Source organism: Camellia sinensis, chromosome 5 (genome assembly GCF_055761805.1).
Source record: "Camellia sinensis isolate YWXY chromosome 5, ASM5576180v1, whole genome shotgun sequence".
In the NCBI taxonomy this organism is placed as follows: Eukaryota; Viridiplantae; Streptophyta; class Magnoliopsida; order Ericales; family Theaceae; genus Camellia; species Camellia sinensis.
Window position 1 is genome coordinate 179,326,671 of NC_138965.1, and position 20,977 is coordinate 179,347,647.

At 36.3% G+C, this 20,977-nt stretch overlaps 1 protein-coding gene across 1 annotated transcript; it reads left to right on the top strand.

Annotated features, from left to right (window-relative positions):
* Positions 1-3,960: 3,960 nt before the first annotated feature.
* LOC114312523 (receptor protein kinase TMK1-like) lies at positions 3,961-9,776 on the top strand. The gene is made up of 2 exons (XM_082870548.1): positions 3,961-6,353; positions 8,932-9,776. Exons 1-2 carry the CDS (start codon positions 4,070-4,072, stop codon positions 9,435-9,437), a joined length of 2,790 nt encoding a protein of 929 aa, XP_082726674.1. The 5' UTR covers positions 3,961-4,069; the 3' UTR covers positions 9,438-9,776.
* The last annotated feature ends 11,201 nt before the right edge of the window (positions 9,777-20,977 follow it).

Below are 20,977 nucleotides of genomic sequence, written 5' to 3' on the forward strand. Positions count from 1 at the left end.
GCGGTTGGAACTACTTGTCTTGTCCTGTAATAAGAATTTAACGAATATTTGTTTGTGTCTGGTGGACACATGGGTGTTAAATCTTGTACTCATACCAGTATACCTGTATACTGACCTGTTTTGTCTCTTGGCAACTTGGGTGCGTTCTGTTTGAGCGCAGCTGAGCTTCATTTGTAGGATTAGTTGAGACTATGGTGGTGACCAGAAATAACTGTGATTGTAGGACATGTCGTTTGGACTTGTTTTATTTTCTTGAGCTTAGGGTTGATACTAATTTATGTATTTTTTTTTTATGGCTTTAGTATTGGAATAATTTGGCATGGTTTGTAACCGTACTTTGGCCTCGTTTGGGAAGTGGCTATTTTAGTAGGCTATTTGGCTTTTTGGCTATTTTAGTGACTATTTTAGTTTTTGTGTTTGGGAAGATGAGATGATTTTTTAGTTGAGTTATTGTATTGAAAAGTGTGTTGAAATGATGTTTAAATTTAAAATGACAGATTTATCCCTAACTTTTTATTTTTAAAATTGATATAAAGGCATTTTGCCCTTGATGCCTACACTGTCCCGGCAGCAGGCTATTTTTTTTTTTTTTTTTTGAAAATCAAGAAAAAAGGTGCTACAGTATTGATTTTGGGCTAATTTTTTGAAAGAGGCTATAATAGTCTGAAGTTGCGTTTCCCAAACAGCGCCTTTATTTAAGTTGTTTGGACTAGTTGTTGCTACTTTAATGTTGGAGGTATTTGATAGTTATGAAATTGTGGTGGATGATTTGGTTGGCGTTTAGTTTTTTTTTATTTCACCCCTAGGATTTGGATGATGGAATATTGATTGGGGTTAGTTCTAATTTAATATTTAATTGTCTAAATTTTGGGGCGTGACATCAAGCTCGCACGAGCTCGGCTCATCAAGCTCGATTTGTTTATTTTTATTTAAATTATATAATAAATAATATAAATAATATTTTTTTATTTAAGTAATATAAATAATATTAAAAAAAATTTATTGAGCCGAGCCGAGCTGAGTTCGAGCTAAATAAACGAGCTCGATAAGTAAATGAGTCAGGCTCAAGCTCAGCAAAGCTCGGCTCGGCTCGACTTGGCTTGGCTCGTTTGCAACCATAAACATGTCTCTTGTTTAAAGATGAATAGCGTGGAGCAATACTTCAAGATAACCAAATATTTTCTTGCTTTTTTAATTTTAAAAAAGAGATCTATGTTTAAGTTATCATTAATTATTATGGCCCTGTTTGGTAGGGTTTATTTTCAGCTTATTTCAACTTTTAGCTTAATTTAAGTTATTTTAATGTGTTTGGTTCAGCTTAATAATACAGCTTATAGCTTTTTATAAGTCAAAAATCAACTTATTATTTGAGTGGGGGAGGAGAAGCTTAATTTATAAGTTAAAAATCAGCTTATGTTCACAGCTATGAGCTGTTAGGTTATAAGTTATAATGCTCTACCAAACGGGGCCTATGTTAGGAAACTTTTTGAAAAGTATCATATGCACCATGTTACGTAATTTTTTTAATACATATTATATTTTTTTGTGTGATGAATGTTATGTATTTTTTAAATAAAATTATAATGATTTATGATTAAAAAATGAAATTAGACCATTTTGTAATTTTATTTTTGAATTATAAATTATCAATAACTTAATTAAAAAATTGTATAATATTTGTATCAAACAATTGCGTAATACCAAAGGAATTTCCATTTACTATACACTTGGAATTTTGGTGTGATTGACTCAAATATATCACTGATTTTCATACCCAATATATATCACCGATTCATCTGGTTAGCATTTTCATTGGTGATTCCACCCTGGTATCTTATAAACCATTTGAATTTTGAAAATTTGAAAAAATCATATCAAAATTATCAGTTATCAAAACCCTACTGCATTCCAGCTCAGTCCTCTCTGTCTCACTAACATGTCCAGCTCAATCACAACCCCAGGAAGGTTTCTGGGTCATTAATTGTCACCAGTTTCAGAAACGTAACGGAAAACAAAAATATATGGAAAATTCAGGGACGAATTGGGAAATATGATAGAATTTCCAAAATAACCTGTAATTAACAGGGATATAATTATACAGTTGGATGTGTGTGTGGGAAAGGTTTTTGACGTGCGAGGTGGTGCAAAATTTTAAAATTTAATAATTATTTTTAGACAGTTAAAATTTAATAATATTTGAAAATTTATATTTATAATCATCGTAGAAAGATTCACATTGTTATCTAATGACGTTGATTTAATTTTTCCAAAAATATAAATTTTAACAATATATAAATAGTAAAAAATTTAATTACATTGTAGAAGATAAATTAAATTAAGGGGTTTTTGGGGTGTTCTAAATAAGTGCACTTTTTATCTTTTTGGACTAAAAAATTGAGAAAAAAAATATGGATGTTTGGGTTAATTTTTTGATTTTTTATGGAAAAATGTGTATTAAAAAATTGTAAAAATTGGCTTGTAAGAAAAAATTAGGATTGGGAGTTATGTAGCCGTAATTGTTGACTTTTGGTGAATAGTGTTAACTTTTTGAGTAATTTTTTGACTTTTTCTTATCTTCCCAAACTTGGCCTAAATACTCTAATGAAATTTCTTTTACAATTAAGCTGCAAATTGAATTGAGATTATATTATTAAATTTAGACATATATTATTATTATTATTATTATTATTATTGATCCTTTTGAAAGCAAGACTAGAATTATAACGGGTAAATTACAACCACCCCTAAGTTTACTTAAATTACAAATTATCTCATAGGATTCTAAAAATTATATTATACCTTCTAAGGTTTTTAATTTCATAATAAATAGGTCCTTTTATTAATAAATCATAAAATTAATTAACAGTTTTTAATAACGTTAAAATTTTATTTCAATTAATGTTTTAGATAATTTTATTATTGTATAGGTGAACAGTTAGAAATTTTACTTTTTTAATTAATTCTGTTAAATAAAAAATTCTGACAGGGAGGTATTTATAATTTTCTAAACTACAGGAGACAATTCATATTTTAAGCAAATCTCAGAGGATATATTTGTAATTTACCCAATTATAAATTAGGAATAAAATTAAGACTAGGTTTGGCATTCTCTAAAAAAAGTTAAAAAGTCAAAAAGTCACTATTCTATTTAAGCCTACGTTTGGGAAGAAAATTTTGGGGCTTTTTTGGCTATTTTAGCATAGGCTATTTTAGCCACAAAAAACAAAACATCACATCCAACCCATAATCATTACACTCTTCTCTCACAAAAAAAGTCAAAAAAGCCAAAAAGCCCTTCCCAAACCAAGCTTTTTAGCCCAGGCTAAAATAGCCAAAAAATTCAAAAAGTCAAAAAGCCAACTCACTTCCCAAACGTAAAGTCACATCATTTTATTTAAGTTATATCACATCCTACCACATCACTTCAAACCCAACACATATTTTATAAAAAATCAAAAAATATACTTATTTAAAACATAAAAAGCAACCCCTAAATACGAATTCTAATTATTAAATTTATGAATAAAACCCTATTTCAAACCACCCTAAAAAATAATTGAAAAAAAAATGAGACCCGGGCATGTGACAACTTTGCAACGATACATGAAAAATGTTATGAAACCTAAGTAATTTATCAAATTTTCTATATAAGTATAAAATCTATACAAATTATATACATATAAATCCAATATCTATATAAAAAATTTAATTAAATATTTAATAAAGTATTTAAGATGGTAAAATAACTCACCATGCACATTTCTCCCTCTCAAAAATCGCTCTGTCAGTCTCATTTCTCTTGTACTTAGTATTCTTTCAACCCGATTCTCCGCCGCTTCGTCTGCAAAATCACTCAAAAACACTTTTCCGTCTCTATTTTATTAAATCTATATAAAACTTACACAAATTTATATGTTCATATAAAAAAAAAAAAAATATTTTTCAGCCAATCAGTAGTAAGACCCCCACACCCCCACTGGGGCAAGGCATTTTCCAAACAAAAACAACTCCCCCACCACCACTTTCTCTCAGGATTTTCTTCCTCTGTCTCCCCGATTTTCTCGAGGATATGGACACAACACCCCATCTTGATTCTAGGGTTTTATCCCTCATATTCCTCTCTCTCCTCTCCTCTTTGGTCTTTGTTCACTGTCAGAGTGACGACGCTTCAGTAATGCAGGCTCTCAAGCAGAGCATCAACCCTCCGAGTTCACTCGGCTGGACCGACTCAGACCCCTGCAAATGGCAGAATGTGGGTTGCTCCAGCGACAATCGGGTCACCCGAATCCAAATTGGGCATCAGCACCTGAAAGGCTTTCTTCCTCCGAGTCTCGCCAACCTCACTTCCTTGCAGAGACTCGAGTTCATGTCCAACCAACTCACTGGTCCGGTTCCGAGTTTGTCTGGGTTGAGTTCTCTCCAGTTCTTGTTCCTCAACAACAACAATTTCTCTTCCATTCCCTCCGATTTCTTTCTCGGAATGACATCTCTTCAAGGTGTTTATCTCGATTACAACCCCTTTTCGCCGTGGCGAATCCCGGAAAGTCTCCAAAACGCCTCGGCTCTCCAGGTTTTCTCTGCCAATGCGGCCAATATAATCGGAAACATTCCCGAATTCTTTGGCGGGTTTGTGAATCTGGGTTCCTTGCATTTGGCATTCAACAATCTCGAGGGTGAATTGCCGGGAAGCTTTTCGGGTTCGTCGATTCAGTCTCTGTGGTTGAATGGGCAACAGGGTATTAGTTCTAAGCTCAATGGCTCAATTGGGGTGATACAGAACATGACCCAATTGAACCAAGTGTGGTTACATTCCAATTCCTTTTCGGGTCCTTTACCGGAACTTTCAGGGCTAACCGGGTTGCAGAATTTCAGTGTTAGGGACAATCGGATCACGGGTTTAGTACCCGTGTCTCTTGTGAACCTTCCATCGCTTAAAGTTGTGAATTTGACAAACAATCTGTTCCAAGGCCCGACCCCAAAATTTCATTCTTTGGTTGCAGTTGATATGACAATTGGGACTAATAGTTTCTGCTTATCTGATCCTGGTGTTGGTTGCGATTCCCGGGTTAATACATTGCTTACGATTGCACAATCTGTTGGTTATCCAACGGTGTTTGCGGATAATTGGAAAGGGAATGATCCTTGTGTCCAGTGGATGGGTCTCACTTGTTCTAATGGGGACATTACTGTTGTCAATTTTCAGAAAATGGGTCTTAGTGGTATGATTTCTCCCAATTTTTCATCAATTACTTCGTTGCAGAGACTAATTCTTGCTAATAACAATCTTACGGGCACTATCCCTAATGAGCTCACAACTTTGCCTAACCTAAGAGAATTAGATGTTTCGAACAACCGGCTTTATGGGAACATTCCATCTTTTCAGAGTAATGTACTTGTAAAAACTGATGGGAATCCTGATATTGGGAGGGATAGTGTTAGTCCATCGCCGGGAACGCCCTCAGGTAGTGGAACAAAGACTTCGGGAAGTAGTGGCAATAAGTCGACTGGTGTGGTTGTGGGTTTGGTAATTAGTTGTATTTGTGTGGTATTGGCTGTTGGGGTTAGTGTGTTCTGCATTTGTAGGGCTAAACAAAAGCATTCTTGTAAGGTGCAGAGTCCAAATGCCATGGTGGTTCGTCCTCATCATTCAGGTTCAGACCATGATGCTGTTAAGATTACCATTGCTGATTTGGGTTTAACTGGTGGGACAACGAGTGAAACATACAGTCATGACAATAGTGGACCTAGTGATATTCATGTTATTGAAGCCAGAAATATGGTAATCTCCATTCAAGTTTTGAAGACTGTGACCAACAGTTTTAGTGAAGAGAACATATTGGGAAGAGGAGGATTTGGAAAAGTTTACAAAGGAGAGTTGCATGATGGGACTAAGATTGCGGTGAAGAGGATGGAGTCTGGAGTGGTGAGTGACAAGGGTTTGGATGAGTTCAAGTCTGAGATTGCGGTGCTTACTAAGGTTCGACATAGGCATTTGGTTTCTCTCTTGGGTTACTGCTTGGATGGAAATGAGAGGCTACTTGTTTATGAATACATGCCTCAAGGGACTCTTAGTAGGCACCTGTTTCACTGGAACGTGGAAGGGTTGAAACCCCTTGAATGGTCGAAACGTCTGACCCTTGGCCTGGATGTGGCTAGAGGTGTTGAGTATCTACATGCTTTAGCCCATCAAAGTTTCATCCATAGGGATCTTAAACCAACCAACATTCTTCTAGGAGATGATATGCGTGCTAAGGTTGCAGATTTTGGACTTGTTCGTCTCGCACCAGATGGGAATGTTTCAGTTGAAACAAAACTAGCTGGAACTTTTGGGTATCTTGCACCAGAATATGCAGGTATTGTATATTAAGCTCATTTTGGTGTAGGATTAAGTTTTACAACTATTGCTTGTCTTCTATATGCCTCGACAAATAATTAGTTTGTGGTGCTTGAAATAGTGAAAACACTAGTGTGGTTTACTAGATTTGAACTGTCATATCTGTAAACAACAGGGGAGCATCAAACTATCAACAGACGAACCAATGAAACATGAAAGAAAGAAATATCAGCTAGCAGAGGATGAGTGTGAACATAATGCAATTCAACTTAATATTTTGTTTTTAATTTCGTGAATGCCTATCATATCCCATTGGCTAATCATGTGGGATTGAATTTACTTCACTTCACAATTAGGTTCTCTTTTTCTGTGTATCTAATTTTTTCAAGTTAAAAAATTTGAAACCAACTTCACAAACTTGGCGAGAATGAATGAGATAGTGATGACGACGTTATAGATGATGCATTGTATTCTAATTTCTGAATGATGGATTATCTCTCAAGCTTTGGATCTGGAAGTATGTTTGCATCTAATTAAACAGTTTCGCTCATTTTCATGGTTGATGTTATTAAAGTATTCATTTCAACATGATTTTGGTTGGTGTTATTGAAGTATTCATTTCAACATGATTTCCAGCTATTATTAGTCACTGCATAAGCATGAACGGTAATCAGTGTCTTTATGTGTATGTCAGTCTACAAGGCTTTCAGTTTTAACCACTTTGAGGATCCTTTTGTCTGAGCACAATTTTTTTTTACAAAGTTTTGGTGTTTGGTTGTACAAGAAAAAGAAAGAGTAAAATATGTTTTTAGCAAGTAGAAGGAAATTGACTTACTAATCTGATTTCCATAAGTTAGTGCACGTTCCATGCTCTCACCACTTACAGGAAAATACGACATACTCACCCCTAAAACAAGACCTGACCTGTGTATATAGACTCTAGCGTATGGAAAACTTCTATAAGGTTCAAGCTGACCAATTCTCCATCATTTGGACAAAACCTTGCAATATATTTTGTTTTCACCTTGTCTGAAATTGTTTGTATTAGGTTTTTATCCTTGGCAATCCCTTTTGACAAAACTCCTTTCAGTTGTAATTTTGTTCAACTTTTATTTTAGTGAAGTTATGAGTTTTTAGATATAAATCCAACCCGAATTGTGCCTTGCGGAGATGTTTCAGAAGTTAATTCTTTCATGTTTGTCACTTCTCTGACTATGTCAGGGATCGAGTTGCTCGGTCAGCTCGCGAGGGTTCAGGGGACATCGTCCCTTGGTTGGTCCGGGGTAGCACTCAGGCAAGGTCGAGGGGTAGTGCTCTCGAAGCCAGAAGCAAAATTGTTGTCGAAGTTGTTTGTTTGCTCGAGTGGCTATTCCTGCGCTCGAGCGGAGATCGTGACCTTTCAGAAGTTTCACTTGCCTATAAAAGTACTGGGAGTTGTTTTTTCCCGCTCAAGCGGCCATTCCTGTGCTCGAGCGGCCATTCTTGGCTCGAGCGGAAATCGCGGATCAGTTTTCTATAAATATGTGGTTTTATCAGATTTTAGGATTACGGTTTCTAGATCTTGTTCCTAGGTATTAGGGTTTTTATCTAGAGTTTCTTTACTTGTTTTCCTTTGATATCTGTGAGAAATTAATCATGCATTAAGTGGATCAAATCAAAAGGTTTGTTTGTTTTATTTATTCAATACAAAAGAGAGAATTGTTCTTCGGTGGATTCCGTAGAATTTGGGCCTGAAGTTTTGGTGGATTCTGGAGTGGCTCATCGTCGTGGATTTGACATTGGCGTTGTGGATCTAACGTTGGGCAAAACAATTCTGAGGTGAAGAATGTAATGGAAGAGGCATATAGAGGTTGGTTCAGTTCGGGTATGGATTCGCTAGGTAATTGAGAGTACACTTGTGTAATTTTTTTTGTCTTCTTAGTGGATTGTATTGTGGCTTTTGCCTATGATTTTTTTGTCACAATTAAAGGCGATCTAATTGTGGTTTTTCCACATTAAAATCGCTGTGTCGATTTGTCTTGATTGTTTGATTGAAATTGTTATTTACCGGTTAAAATTGATACATAATCACAAATTAATATCTAAGGGATTTCTGGATTTTTCAGTTTGGAAGTTCGTTGCAAAACATCAAAAAATGAGATAATGAAATTGTTTTCCAAGTAAAAAGTTGTACATGAAAAATGGTATTCCATGCAAAATATTTTACATTGAAACAAACAGAGCCTTCACATGATTCACCCCTTGTTTACATGCTGATCTTGGGTTTATTTGAAACTCAGTACGCACATGGTGTATGATGTATGTTTACCAAGTTGAATGAATCCATTTATTTTGCTTTACTTGAAATGTATCTGTTGTAGTCTATAAATTTTCAATAAATCTTCATACTGTTGGAGTAAGATCATTGCGTGGATTGTTTCATTATTGTATCACATGCAATTGATGACTATGTCCTCGTTGAATTGAAAGCGCCCATATAATGATTCATAATTACTATAAAACTTGGGTGTTTGGGTTTACACATCACTTTCTCTGTTTTTGGTTTTCAACATTCATGTTACTGATTACTAAAATGTTAAAGTGTGACTAATGTACAGAGACAGGACGAGTGACAACTAAGAGTGATGTGTACAGCTTCGGAGTGATTCTAATGGAGCTGATTACAGGAAGAAAGGCACTAGACCAGTCCCAGAAGGAGGAGAGTGTTCATCTCGTCACATGGTTCCGCAGAATGCATAACAAGAAGGACACATTCCGGAAGGCTATTGACCCAACAATTGATCTTGATGAAGAAACGGTTGCCAGTGTCAGCACTGTTGCTGAGCTGGCTGGACACTGCTGCGCAAGGGATTCATCTCAGAGACCTGACATGGGTCACGCCGTCAATGTACTCTCATCTCTCACCGAGCTTTGGAAACCATCAGACCCTGATGCTGATGACATTTATGGAATCGACTTTGATATGACGCTGCCACAAGCAGTCAAGAAGTGGCAGGCTCTGGATACGTCTTCATCAGCTTTACTTGGCAGTGGTGACAATACCCAAGGCAGCATACCCAATCAGTCATTTAAGGGTTCATTTGCATCTGCAGATGGGAGGTGAGAAACTAATTGAAGAAAACAAGACTGCAGTGTGAGTAGAGTTATTATTGATGGATGGTTCTTGTTGAGATATGTAGGGTTTGTTCATTCTTTTGGCTGCAGCTTCCATTCTTTTCCTCTTGTTTGTTCTTTCAAGGTTTGCTCCATTTTCTCAAGATGCTGCTTGCCCCTCCTTTTTGTCCCTTTTGCTAGTTTGGATTCTTTTTTTTCTTTTTTCTTTTTCTCCAGTGGGTTGTTGATTTAAACTTTGAACAACTTTTTTTACTTTTCTTTTGTTATATGTTCTTAAAAGTCTTGGAAATGCATATAGATAAATTATTATGAGGTCTCTTAATGTTCATTCTGTTGGGCTTTGATGGAAAATCACCCTCACCCAATATTCACATAGATAGTTATCTATAATCTACCATGTCCTCTTCTCTAGGTGGACTATGAAGTGATACATCCACGTTGGCTATGAAGTGAATTCTTATTATAATTATTTGTCATATGATTATATAATGTGTTATCATCATTGTTGTGCCATGTGTTGTTTCCCATTATCTTTGAATGCTGGACGCACAAATTTTTTTTTGTTACATTTAGGCCATGTTTGTTTGGGTGGACATGAGTTTGAGATTGGACTAATAGTCCAATAAAATTATTAATCCGATGTTTGGTTAAACAATTGAAGTACGGACTAATTATTTTAAACTTGATTATTAGTTAAGATAGGATACATAATCCAACGGATTCGTAGTCTTAGGACTATTAGTCATGGGAATGCTAATCCAGTCCGCCCAAACAAACATGGCCTTAGTTTATTATATTTTACATGGTACATTAGTTAGATGTTAGTTGATTTTATGTGATTTTTATTATATTCATAATGGTTGTGTCGTGGATCTATAGCATCAAATAATAAATTAGAGGAGAAATTATAAAAATAATCTTAATGTTTAATCTTTATAACATATTAAATTCTAAATTTTTTATTTATTCAATCGGAATCTTCTGTTTGTTTCCAATTATTATCATTATTAAGACATTGTTATTGCATAGTTCATCAGCATTCTAATATAAAACTATCTTAACATATGTATTCAACCGTGCTAGAGAGCTCGAATCGAGCCCTCCCGAATCCCCCGAATTGACGAAACGACGTCGTTTCGTCGTTTTAATTTTTTAATTTTTTTTTTTCAATCAAAAAATCAGAAGAAGAAGAAAGAAGAAGAAGAGAAGAAGAAAGAAGAAGAGGAGGAAGGAGGAGGAGGGAGGAGGAGGACTGGAGGGGGCCTAACAAATCGGGTTGGAGGCGGGGGGCGAGGGCGGGGGCGGGGGGCGGAGGCACGAGGGGCTGCGACGACGATCGGGCAGAGGCGGAGGCGATGAGCTGCGACGACGGCGGAGAGCTGCGACGACGAGCTCCTTTTCCCCTCTCTTCTCTCTCTTCTGAATTTCGGGAGATTCGGGGGGAGGGGGGTTTCGAGCTCCCAAGCTTTATTCCATATGTATTATATTACACATCTCTCCTTATCTCTCTCTATATATTATGTTTGTGGATTAAATGTTATTTTTTATGAAATGGTTCAATATATATGCATATAATATATGTATGTGGGTGACAAGTGGCGGATCAAGAATGGTTGTTGGATATGTTGCGAGCCAAATGGGTTTAGTTGGTCTTTTTGAATGAATGATCTTTTAAAGCTTCAACAATAATGACTACGTGGTTACCAATCCTACTTGTCTCGTATTTGTTCCCTCCATTTCATTGTATATCAAAGAAAAATGTTACAAATTTTAAAAGTTTTATTAAATTTTTTATCAAATGTCTTATATGGGCGTAGGATTTACATCATGTGGGTTCATATTCATGTGAAATATTTGTTAGAAATTCTAATAGAACTTTTAGAATCTCTAGTATTACTCTATATTAAACTCAGATTGAATTTGAGAAATCTATAATAGATATGATTGTAATAATTTGTGTTGGGAGATAAGTGTAATAAAATGAAAATTATATAATTATTAAATTGACTTAAATGTTTTTATAGATGGTATACACAAAAATATTCAAGCACTTCTCTCAAGCATGGCTTGCGATTTTGGTGCTTGATTATTTGTAGTCCAAATTTGCCGACTTGTCCGTCAATTTGGTAGATAAAAGATAATGTCTACCCAAGTTTTCTGTTTTTATTTATTTATTTTATTTTAAATTTTATTTAAATTAAAAAAATAAACAAACAAACGAATAAAAAACTGTCCCACTGTACGCTATTTTGTATCTTATGTAATGGATATTGATATATCTTGTATTGTATCCATGTTACATAAGATATCACCTTTTCTCATATAAGTACGCACTAGTTTTTAGTATTGAAAAAGCCATCAAACTAGATTCATAAAAACCTAGTGATTGACGAACCAAATTTGTTATAAAAAAAAAGAAAGAAAAAAAAAAACATTAAACCAAACTAAATTAATATAAATCAAGTAATTGACAAAACAAAATTTTCAAAACATAATAAAATTGCACAATTGAAGATCTAAATAATGGAACACCTTTGAAATGCGTCATATTCACAACGAAGTAGTGAGTATTGATCTTTCCACTGTTTCTGATCAAACATGAGTCTTTAAAGAGTGAATCTGACAACATAGAGAAGTCTATAAAATTATGATTTGCTACTGACCATCATAGTTCTTGAAAACCAAATCAGCGCAACATGCTGGTCTCTCATTTAATTCATTTTTTATTAAGTAAAAGAAGTATATAATGGTAGTTATCGTCTTGTTCGCTAGCCAATTTCATTTCATCCTGGGTCTCTCAAGCAAGGATCCTCTGTCGTCCTTTCCTGCGACCGTCCCTGTCGCCCTCACCAAAACGAGATCGTTTTGGCCAAAACGACGTGTTTTGGTTAGTGTTTTTTTTTTTTTTTGTTAAAAAACCTAAAATTTGAGTTTCATCTTCCTCTTCCTCTGATATGTTCTGTTTAGCCCTAACATATCAATAGGTACAGAGAGAGAGAGAGAGAGAGAGAGAGAGAGAGTATAGACATCCATCCTGCAAAATGAAGAGATCAAAACACAAGTGAATTAGTCATAGATAGATTTATGCTATGTTTGGGTTAATTAATTTTTTCATTTCCTTCTCTGTTTCATGCACAAACCCCTCTACAAAAAAATTATTTAAACATTATTAGGAGATTTGGAACAACTTTTAAGTAAAAAATGTTGGAGAAAAATGGTTGAATAAGAAATTGCCTCATAAATGTGTATATAACTCACACATTTAAGGCTTATCAGTTTTACAAAATTGATTGGACAGTTTTGCTAGCATTAGTTGCCAGCCTTGATGGCTAGAGGCTCCTTCCCTCTCCCCCATGGTATATAAAAGGAGGCCTTATTCCTTGAAAGGATATATAGAATTTTTCCTTGACATCCATACACTGCCAGTTTACTTCTCCTATAATTTTCTTCCTGAGAGAGAGTGCTGCCGTTGTCCGTTCGCTAAGCTAATCAGAAGGTGCTTCTATTATAGCTGGTAAAAACCGTCGTATCCTGGAAAGTAGACGCCGGCGTACCTCCAGCACCCAACGGTGAGGCGGCGAATCTATTTTAAGGAGACTGTGGTATCACATAGGCTTCGGTTTGCTTCCTTTAACCATTTTATATTTTATCTGTATATTATTCAACATGTTATTTTTCCTGAGATTGAAGGTTTGTTTTGTTCATCTCATAATTTTGCGATATGCAATGTGAAATTATGTAATGTGAGTAGTTTTTCCCAACAAGCTTAAAATAGATTCGACGCCTATCATAGAATTAGATTAATAGATTCATAGGTGTGTGTAACAATTTTACATGTAATTGGCCACTGGTAGTACTAGCGAGTTAATTGGTTTATTAGATGCATGTACACAGGGTTAAGCTTTTGATTTTGCCATTTTGTGTATGCTACTGTTTGGTCTTCCCATGGCATGGAATAGGCCACTGTTATCAATAGGGAAGAAGAGTTCCATTGGTGCAACGTTAATTCACTGTATTTTCTAATTAATTTATTAATTTATGGTGTACCGGTTCATGCCTTGTATTTCTAGATTTACATGCTTCTAGTTTACAATATAAATTACATGTTCATTCGGGTTTAATTTTTAGTGTAATTTACATTTTTAGCATGTTTATTAGGTAGTAAATTTTCATGTAACTTGTACCTATTAATCTTTAATTAGGTGTGGAGTTGTAAAGTTTACAACTTGCCTATATTTAAATTCATGTTAATTTCTCTAGAATTATTTGCATGTTAATCATGTCATTTGCAATTCTTGCCTAGTAATGTGATTTAAGTATTTAGGAGTTATAAAATGTTTGTAACTTGCCTCAATTAATTACATGTTTAGTGTACCATAAGTTCATATGTAACCTTTACCAATTTAAAATATGGTTTAATTACATTTTATTTAGGTCTGTAACTTATATAGTTAATTACATGTTTATTATGTAATTATTTTTTTACAGTTTTTTTTAGTTTAAATTCTAGATGTGTAACTTAAGGGTTGGTTTTAATCTTTACTTACAGTTATGTATTAGTTTGTTTGCTAGTACCCTTCCCTTCAATCACTACTTTGCCAAAAGCAAAGAAAAGCTGAGGGAGGTTTTGTTGTATTTTGCTGCTAACTCTTTATTGCCGGAATACCTTTGGAAATGGGAAAAAGGATTAATTTGGACTAAATATTTGAAGCAATTGTTTGATTGAGTGTTCATTTGTGGTTATTCACCAATATGTAAAGCACGTTTTATTTGCTTGTAATTATTGTAGCAATTTTGTTGTAATTGCTTGTACAGTTTGGAACTTGGTGTGTTTAACCTAGTTCATCCCTTGGAAAATTTAATTCTTAAAGTTGTTTTCCATGGACTAGGAGTCAACATGCTCTTGAAAGTTTTGTCTAAGGTTAACTGGGTTTTAAGTGGGACCGGTGTGACCCCTCCAGTCTTCCTGGAAACTTTCCTGACCATGTTCGATTCTAGGTTGCATGGTGAGACTAGTTTTGAATTAAATTTCCAATTGTGGGATTTTCTAGTGTTAAGTTTGATTTCTGGAAATACAGAATAGTGAAAATTTTGATATAATTTTTCAGAAATGGCAACTGTCTCTGATGCTGCTACTGCTGCTGCTAATATTGGTGGGGATTCGAACCCCGGGGCGACTGGCTTGCCAACCCCTGCTGTGACCTCTGTGGTCAATCCTCCTGTTGTTACTCCGGCTGTTCCGGGAGGACCGCCCAATCATCACGAGCGCCTGGAGAAGTTCACGAGAGTGAATTTCAAGAGATGGCAGCAGAAGATGTTGTTTTATTTGACTACTCTAAGCCTTGCGAGGTTTCTGAGTGAAGATATACCAGCCGTAGAGGAGAATGAGCAAGATAAACAAAAGCTTATAGCTCTGGACGCTTGGAAACAAGCAGACTTCGTATGCCGAAATTACATTCTGAACGGCTTGGCGGATCCGCTTTTCAACGTGTTCTATGCCAAGAAATCGGCTAAGGAGTTGTGGGATGCCTTGGACAAAAAGTACAAGACCGAGGATGCTGGGGTAAAGAAATTTATTGTCGGCCAGTTCCTGGACTTCAAGATGGTAGACTCTAAAACTGTCCTGAGTCAAGTCCAAGAGTTCCAAGTGATTCTGCACGAGATACATGCAGAAGGGATGGTCCTAAGTGAGTCATTCCAGGCAGCTGCTTTGATTGAGAAGCTGCCTAACGGTTGGAAAGACTTCAAGAACTCCTTGAAGCACAAACGAAAAGAGATGACAGTCGAAGAGCTCGTTGTCAGGCTCCGGATTGAAGAGGACAACAGGAAGAAAGGAGGGAGTACCTCCACTGTCAAAGCCAACATGGTTGAGCATGGCGAGTCCTCGGGGGCGAGGAAAAAACCACCGACAGGCAAAAGCTCAAAGTTGGGGGCTCGAGGAGGAATCTCCAAAAGGCCAGCCTACAAGCTAAAGGAGCCTACTTTTAGGTTCGATGGCAAATGCTTCAACTGTGGAAGTGACGGGCATCGGGCAGTTGATTGTCTGAAGAAGAAGCCCTACGAGAAAAACCCTTCCCAACACAAAAACCAGGCACATATGGCTGAAATGAAGGAATTGTCACACGATGTGGACAACATGCATCTGTCAGCCGTCGTGTCAGAAGTGAACATGGTGGGGTCAAACCCGAGGGAGTGGTGGGTGGACACTGGGGCCACTCGCCATATTTGTGCAAAGAAGAGAATGTTCACAACTTTCGAACCGGTTTCAAACGGAGAGAAGTTGTTTATGGGAAACTCTGCAACCTCAGCTGTTGAGGGTAAAGGCAAGGTGATCCTGAAGATGACTTCAGGAAAAGAACTGATTTTGAACGATGTCCTTTTTGTGCCGGACATTCGTAAGAACCTTGTCTCGGGGTCTCTCCTAAGCAAGCATGGTTTCTGTATGGTGTTTGAATCAGACAAGGTCGTGTTGACCAAGGGCGGGGTCTATGTGGGGAAGGGATATATGTCAGGTGGTATGTTTAAATTGAATGTAATGACACTTATCCCTATGATTAATGAGAAAGCTTCTTCTTCTGCTTATATGCTTGAGTCCCCTAATTTATGGCATGGTAGATTGGGTCATGTAAATTTTGACTCTTTACGTAGATTAATCAAGTTAGATCACATACCATCTTTCAAGATTAATCCACAACACAAGTGTGAAACTTGTGTAGAAGCAAAATTGACAAGGTTTTCTTTTCATTCTATTGAAAGAAGTATCCAGCCTTTGGGTTTAGTGCATAGTGATGTGTGTGACTTGAAAGTTGTACAATCACGTGGTGGCAACAAGTACTTCATCACTTTTGTTGATGATTGCACTAAATACTGTTATGTGTATTTGCTTAAAAGCAAAGACGAGGCTATTGATAAATTTATTCTTTTTAAGAATGAAGTTGAGAATCAATTAAGCCGGAAAATCAAGGCATTGAGAAGTGATCGTGGTGGTGAGTATGAATCCCCGTTTGCCGAGACTTGTGCTCAATTTGGGATTATTCACCAAACCACAGCGCCTTATTCGCCTCAGTCAAATGGTGTTGCTGAGCAGAAGAACAGGACGCTGAAAGAGATGATGAATGCAATGTTGATAAGTTCTGGGTTGCCACAGAACTTATGGGGGGAAGCAATTCTCTCCGTGAATTATATTCTTAATAGAATACTACGGAAGAAAGTGGACAAGACTCCATATGAGTTGTGGAAAGGTCACAAGCCTTCATATAAATACCTACAAATGTGGGGGTGTCTTGCAAAAGTGGCAGTACCTACACCCAAGCGGGTTAGGATACGTCCGAAAACCGTGGACTGTATTTTTATTGGTTATGCACAAAATAGTAGTGCATATAGATTTCTTGTGCACAAGTCTGATATTTCAGATATACACATGAATACTATCATGGAATCTAGAAGTGCATCTTTCTTTGAAGATGTATTTCCGTGTCGTCCCCAAGACAGGGTTCCGAGTTCCATGAAAGAAATAGATAATCACGAAGACGATCACATAAATGATCACATGGATGATCAAACAGCTGATCAAATAACTGATCAAGTAGATGATCAAGCTGATGAAGTAGATGAGTCAAGAAGGAGTAAAAGGGCTAGAACCACAAAGTTTTTTGGTCCAGACTTCTTGACTTATATGTTAGAGGGAGAACCTCGAACGTTCCATGAAGCTGTGACTTCACCTGAAAGTCCTTTATGAAAAGAAGCAATTAAGAGTGAGATTGACTCCATCTTACAGAACCATACTTGGGAGTTGGTTGATCTACCCCCAGGCAGTAAGGCCTTGGGGAGTAAGTGGATCTTTCAAAGAAAGATGAAAGCGGATGGGTCAATTGACAAATATAAAGCTCGGCTAGTTATCAAAGGATACAGACAGCAAGAAGGCCTTGATTACTTTGATACGTATTCACCTGTGACAAGGATTACATCCATTCGCATGGTGATTGCAATAGCAGCTTTACGTAGTTTAGAAATACATCAGATGGATGTAAAGACAGCTTTCTTAAATAGAGATTTAGATGAAGAAATATACATGGAGCAACCTGAGGGGTTTTCAGCTCCAGGAAAAAGTAAGAAAGTCTGTAAGCTTGTCAAGTCATTGTATGGTTTGAAGCAAGCTCCCAAACAATGGCATGAGAAGTTTGACAATGCTATGTTGTCAAAAGGGTTTCGAATCAATGAGTGTGATAAGTGCGTATATGTTAAAGGCACTGACAAAGGTTATGTCATTTTGTGTCTATACGTTGATGACATACTCATTGTTGGTAGCAATGATGAAATGATTAAAGCTACCAAAAGATTGTTAAACTCTAAGTTTGACATGAAGGATATGGGCCTTGCAGATGTCATTCTGGGTGTTAAGATCACCAGAACATCTGGTGGTATTGTACTTTCTCAAGCTCATTATGTTAATAAGATACTTGAGAAATTTGGAAAGTCAGATACAAGTATGTTTAGGACACCGGTAGACTTAAGTCTATATTTGACCAAGAATAATGGTGAGAGTGTCTCTCAACTAGAATATTCTCGGGTCATTGGGAGTTTGATGTATCTGATGAGTTGTACAAGGCCGGATACCGCCTACGCTGTTAGTAGGCTGAGTAGATACACGAGTAATCCTAATGCTACTCATTGGAAGGGCATTGTGCGGGTGTTGGGGTATATCCGTTACACCCTGGATTATGGGCTGCATTATACCAGATACCCAGCGGTACTAAAAGGGTATAGTGACGCAAATTGGATATCTGATATAAAAGATTCCAAATCCACTAGTGGTTATGTGTTTACCCTCGGAGGGGCAACCGTGTCTTAGAAATCTACAAAGCAAACGTGTATCTCTAGATCAACGATGGAATCTGAGTTTATTGCTTTAGATAAAGCAACTGAAGAAGCTGAATGGCTTTGCCAGTTTGTTGAGGATATTCCACGTTGGCCGAAACTTGTGCCAGCTATCAGTATTCATTGCGATAGCCAATCAGCGATTGGTCGGGCACAGAGTAATATGTATAATGGAAAGTCTAGACATATCCGTCGTAGACATAATTCCATACGACAACTACTCTCAAATGGAGTTGTCTCTCTAGACTATGTGAAGTCTAAGGACAACATTGCAGATCCGCTAACCAAAGGGTTAACTCGAGAGTTAGTAAAAAAGTCGTCAAGAGGAATGGGATTAAGGCCTTTAGTAAAGGTTACCGGAACGGAAAACCCAACCTAGTTGACTGGAGATCCCAAGATCTAGGTTCAAAGGGACAACCTAACTTCGTGTAATGGGGAGTCATTGAAGAGGTAAATCCTCTTGCCCATTCATTTATACAGTGATGCCCTGTGGGGGTGGAAGGTTAAGCTAATGCTTTTAATGACCTTAGTGATGTGGTATAATGAAATACCGTATCTAGGTCACCTATGTGAGTGCGAAGTGGGGCCGCTTCTTTAAGAATTGCCAAGGCCGAATTCTTTAAAAACATTCATAGAACCAGGCTAGTGTTCCAGGGCCATACCAGACACACCAGTGAGAACAAGAACAATGGTTGGACTAACTCCTGTGTGAGGTCTATTGTCTCGGTTTACATAAATGGCAGAACAATTCAAGACATCACGTTCACTGGTCAGCCAGTAAATCTGATAGGCTTTTACTACGAAAGGTTCAAGGCCAACAGCTACCTTTTCTGATGCAGGGTTAGTCTATGTGCTCTCTCTCTTTCCGAGTCTTTGTTGATAAACGTTGAGTGTTTGCTGTATTCGGTCAATTTTTATTCATGTTGGGGATTGTTGGAGAAAAATGGTTGAATAAGAAATTGCCTCATAAATGTGTATATAACTCACACATTTAAGGCTTATCAGTTTTACAAAATTGATTGGGCAGTTTTGCTAGCATTAGTTGCCAGCCTTGATGGCTAGAGGCTCCTCCCCTCTCCTCCATGGTGTATAAAAGGAGGCCTTATTCCTTGAAAAGATATATAGAATTTTTCCTTGACATCCATACACTGTCAGTCTACTTCTCCTATAATTTTCTTCCTGAGAAAGAGTGCTGCCGTTGTCCGTTCGTTAAGCTAATCAGAAGGTGCTTCTGTTGTAGCTGGTAAAAACCGTCGTATCCTAGGAAGTAGACACCGGCGTACCTCTAGCACCCAACGGTGAGGCGGCGAATCTATTTTAAGGAGACTGTGGTATCACACAGGTTTCGGTTTGCTTCTTTTAATCATTTTATATTTTATCTGTATATTATTCAGCATGTTATTTTTCTTGGGATTGAAGGTTTGTTTTGTTCATCTCATAATTTTGCGATATGCAATGTGAAATAATGTAATGTAAGTAGTTTTTCCAAACAAAAAATTAATATATTGAGTTCTTGTATGGTTCCCTTTTTGCTGGTATACTGCTACTGAATTTAAAGAGTGGGATTGAGAGCAAATGTAAGCTCAATGATAGTGTCATCTGTAAACCCAGTTAAAACAAAAATTAATTTCATATATATCTATGTAATAAGGGAGGAATGTTTTTGAAAATATGTTAAAATAAATAAGAGATACATTTCATTTGAATGGTTGGGATGATTCTTAATCAATATCTAATAGTTAGCATGTAGTCCATATTCTCCTCTTCTTCCCAATATGTTCTCTTCGCTATTGAGAGGATCCTGAAGGCATAGTTAGCATGCAGTCCATATTCTAGCGTATGCCCATACCTGAAGGCACAGTGTAAATAATATTAGGATTATAATATAATTGTAATTGCAACACTATTTAAATTCAAGATTAAAATGCAATTATAAAAATATATTTAATAGACTACACTCTACGATTCCAAACAAATCAAATATATAAAAAAAAAAATTAAATATCAAATAATGCACACCAGTTAGTTGGGATGATTCCCAATATGTAGGATTATTCTACACCAACACCAGATCACGTCTCTGCTTTATTATTCTATATAATAAAGCAGGATGATTTTTGAATTTGTTCTACACACATTTATCCTACTAGGACATTTGAACGGTTCAGATCTATTCAAATTATAAAACAACGGCTGAGATATATTTTTTTAAAAATATCCTACATGTACATTTTTTATTTTCCCACTTCTCTCTCTTACTTTTTCCTTTTCTCACCAATCCTTCTATGATCCCAAGATCCCACATTCCTTTTTCTTTTCTTTTTTTTAATTTTATTTTTTTATTTTGTCTCATTTTTATTTTTCTCTCTATTTGTTTATTTTTTTTTATGTTCTCCTTTTTGTTCACATATTTTTATTCATATTATATGGAAAGGTCTACGATCTGAGGATTAGGAGTCAGATTTTACTGTGTAGTGGAGATTATATTAATGAATTTTTTAGTCCACAAATTAAATGAATTTGGACAATTAATTATTATTTTTAAATATATTGAATACCTGATACACTTCGTAAATTTAGACCTCATATTAATCTTCAACATATTTTAATAAAGTAGGACGATTTTTGAATCTTCAACATATTTTTGTTCTA

Excerpts from the sequence above, each read along its gene's own strand:
- LOC114312523 (XM_082870548.1), top strand. The coding sequence starts at position 4,070 with ATGGACACAACACCCCATCTTGATTCTAGGGTTTTATCCCTCATATTC. Across the intron at positions 6,354-8,931 it reads TCTTGCACCAGAATATGCAG|AGACAGGACGAGTGACAACT; the intron begins GTATTGTATATT and ends ACTAATGTACAG.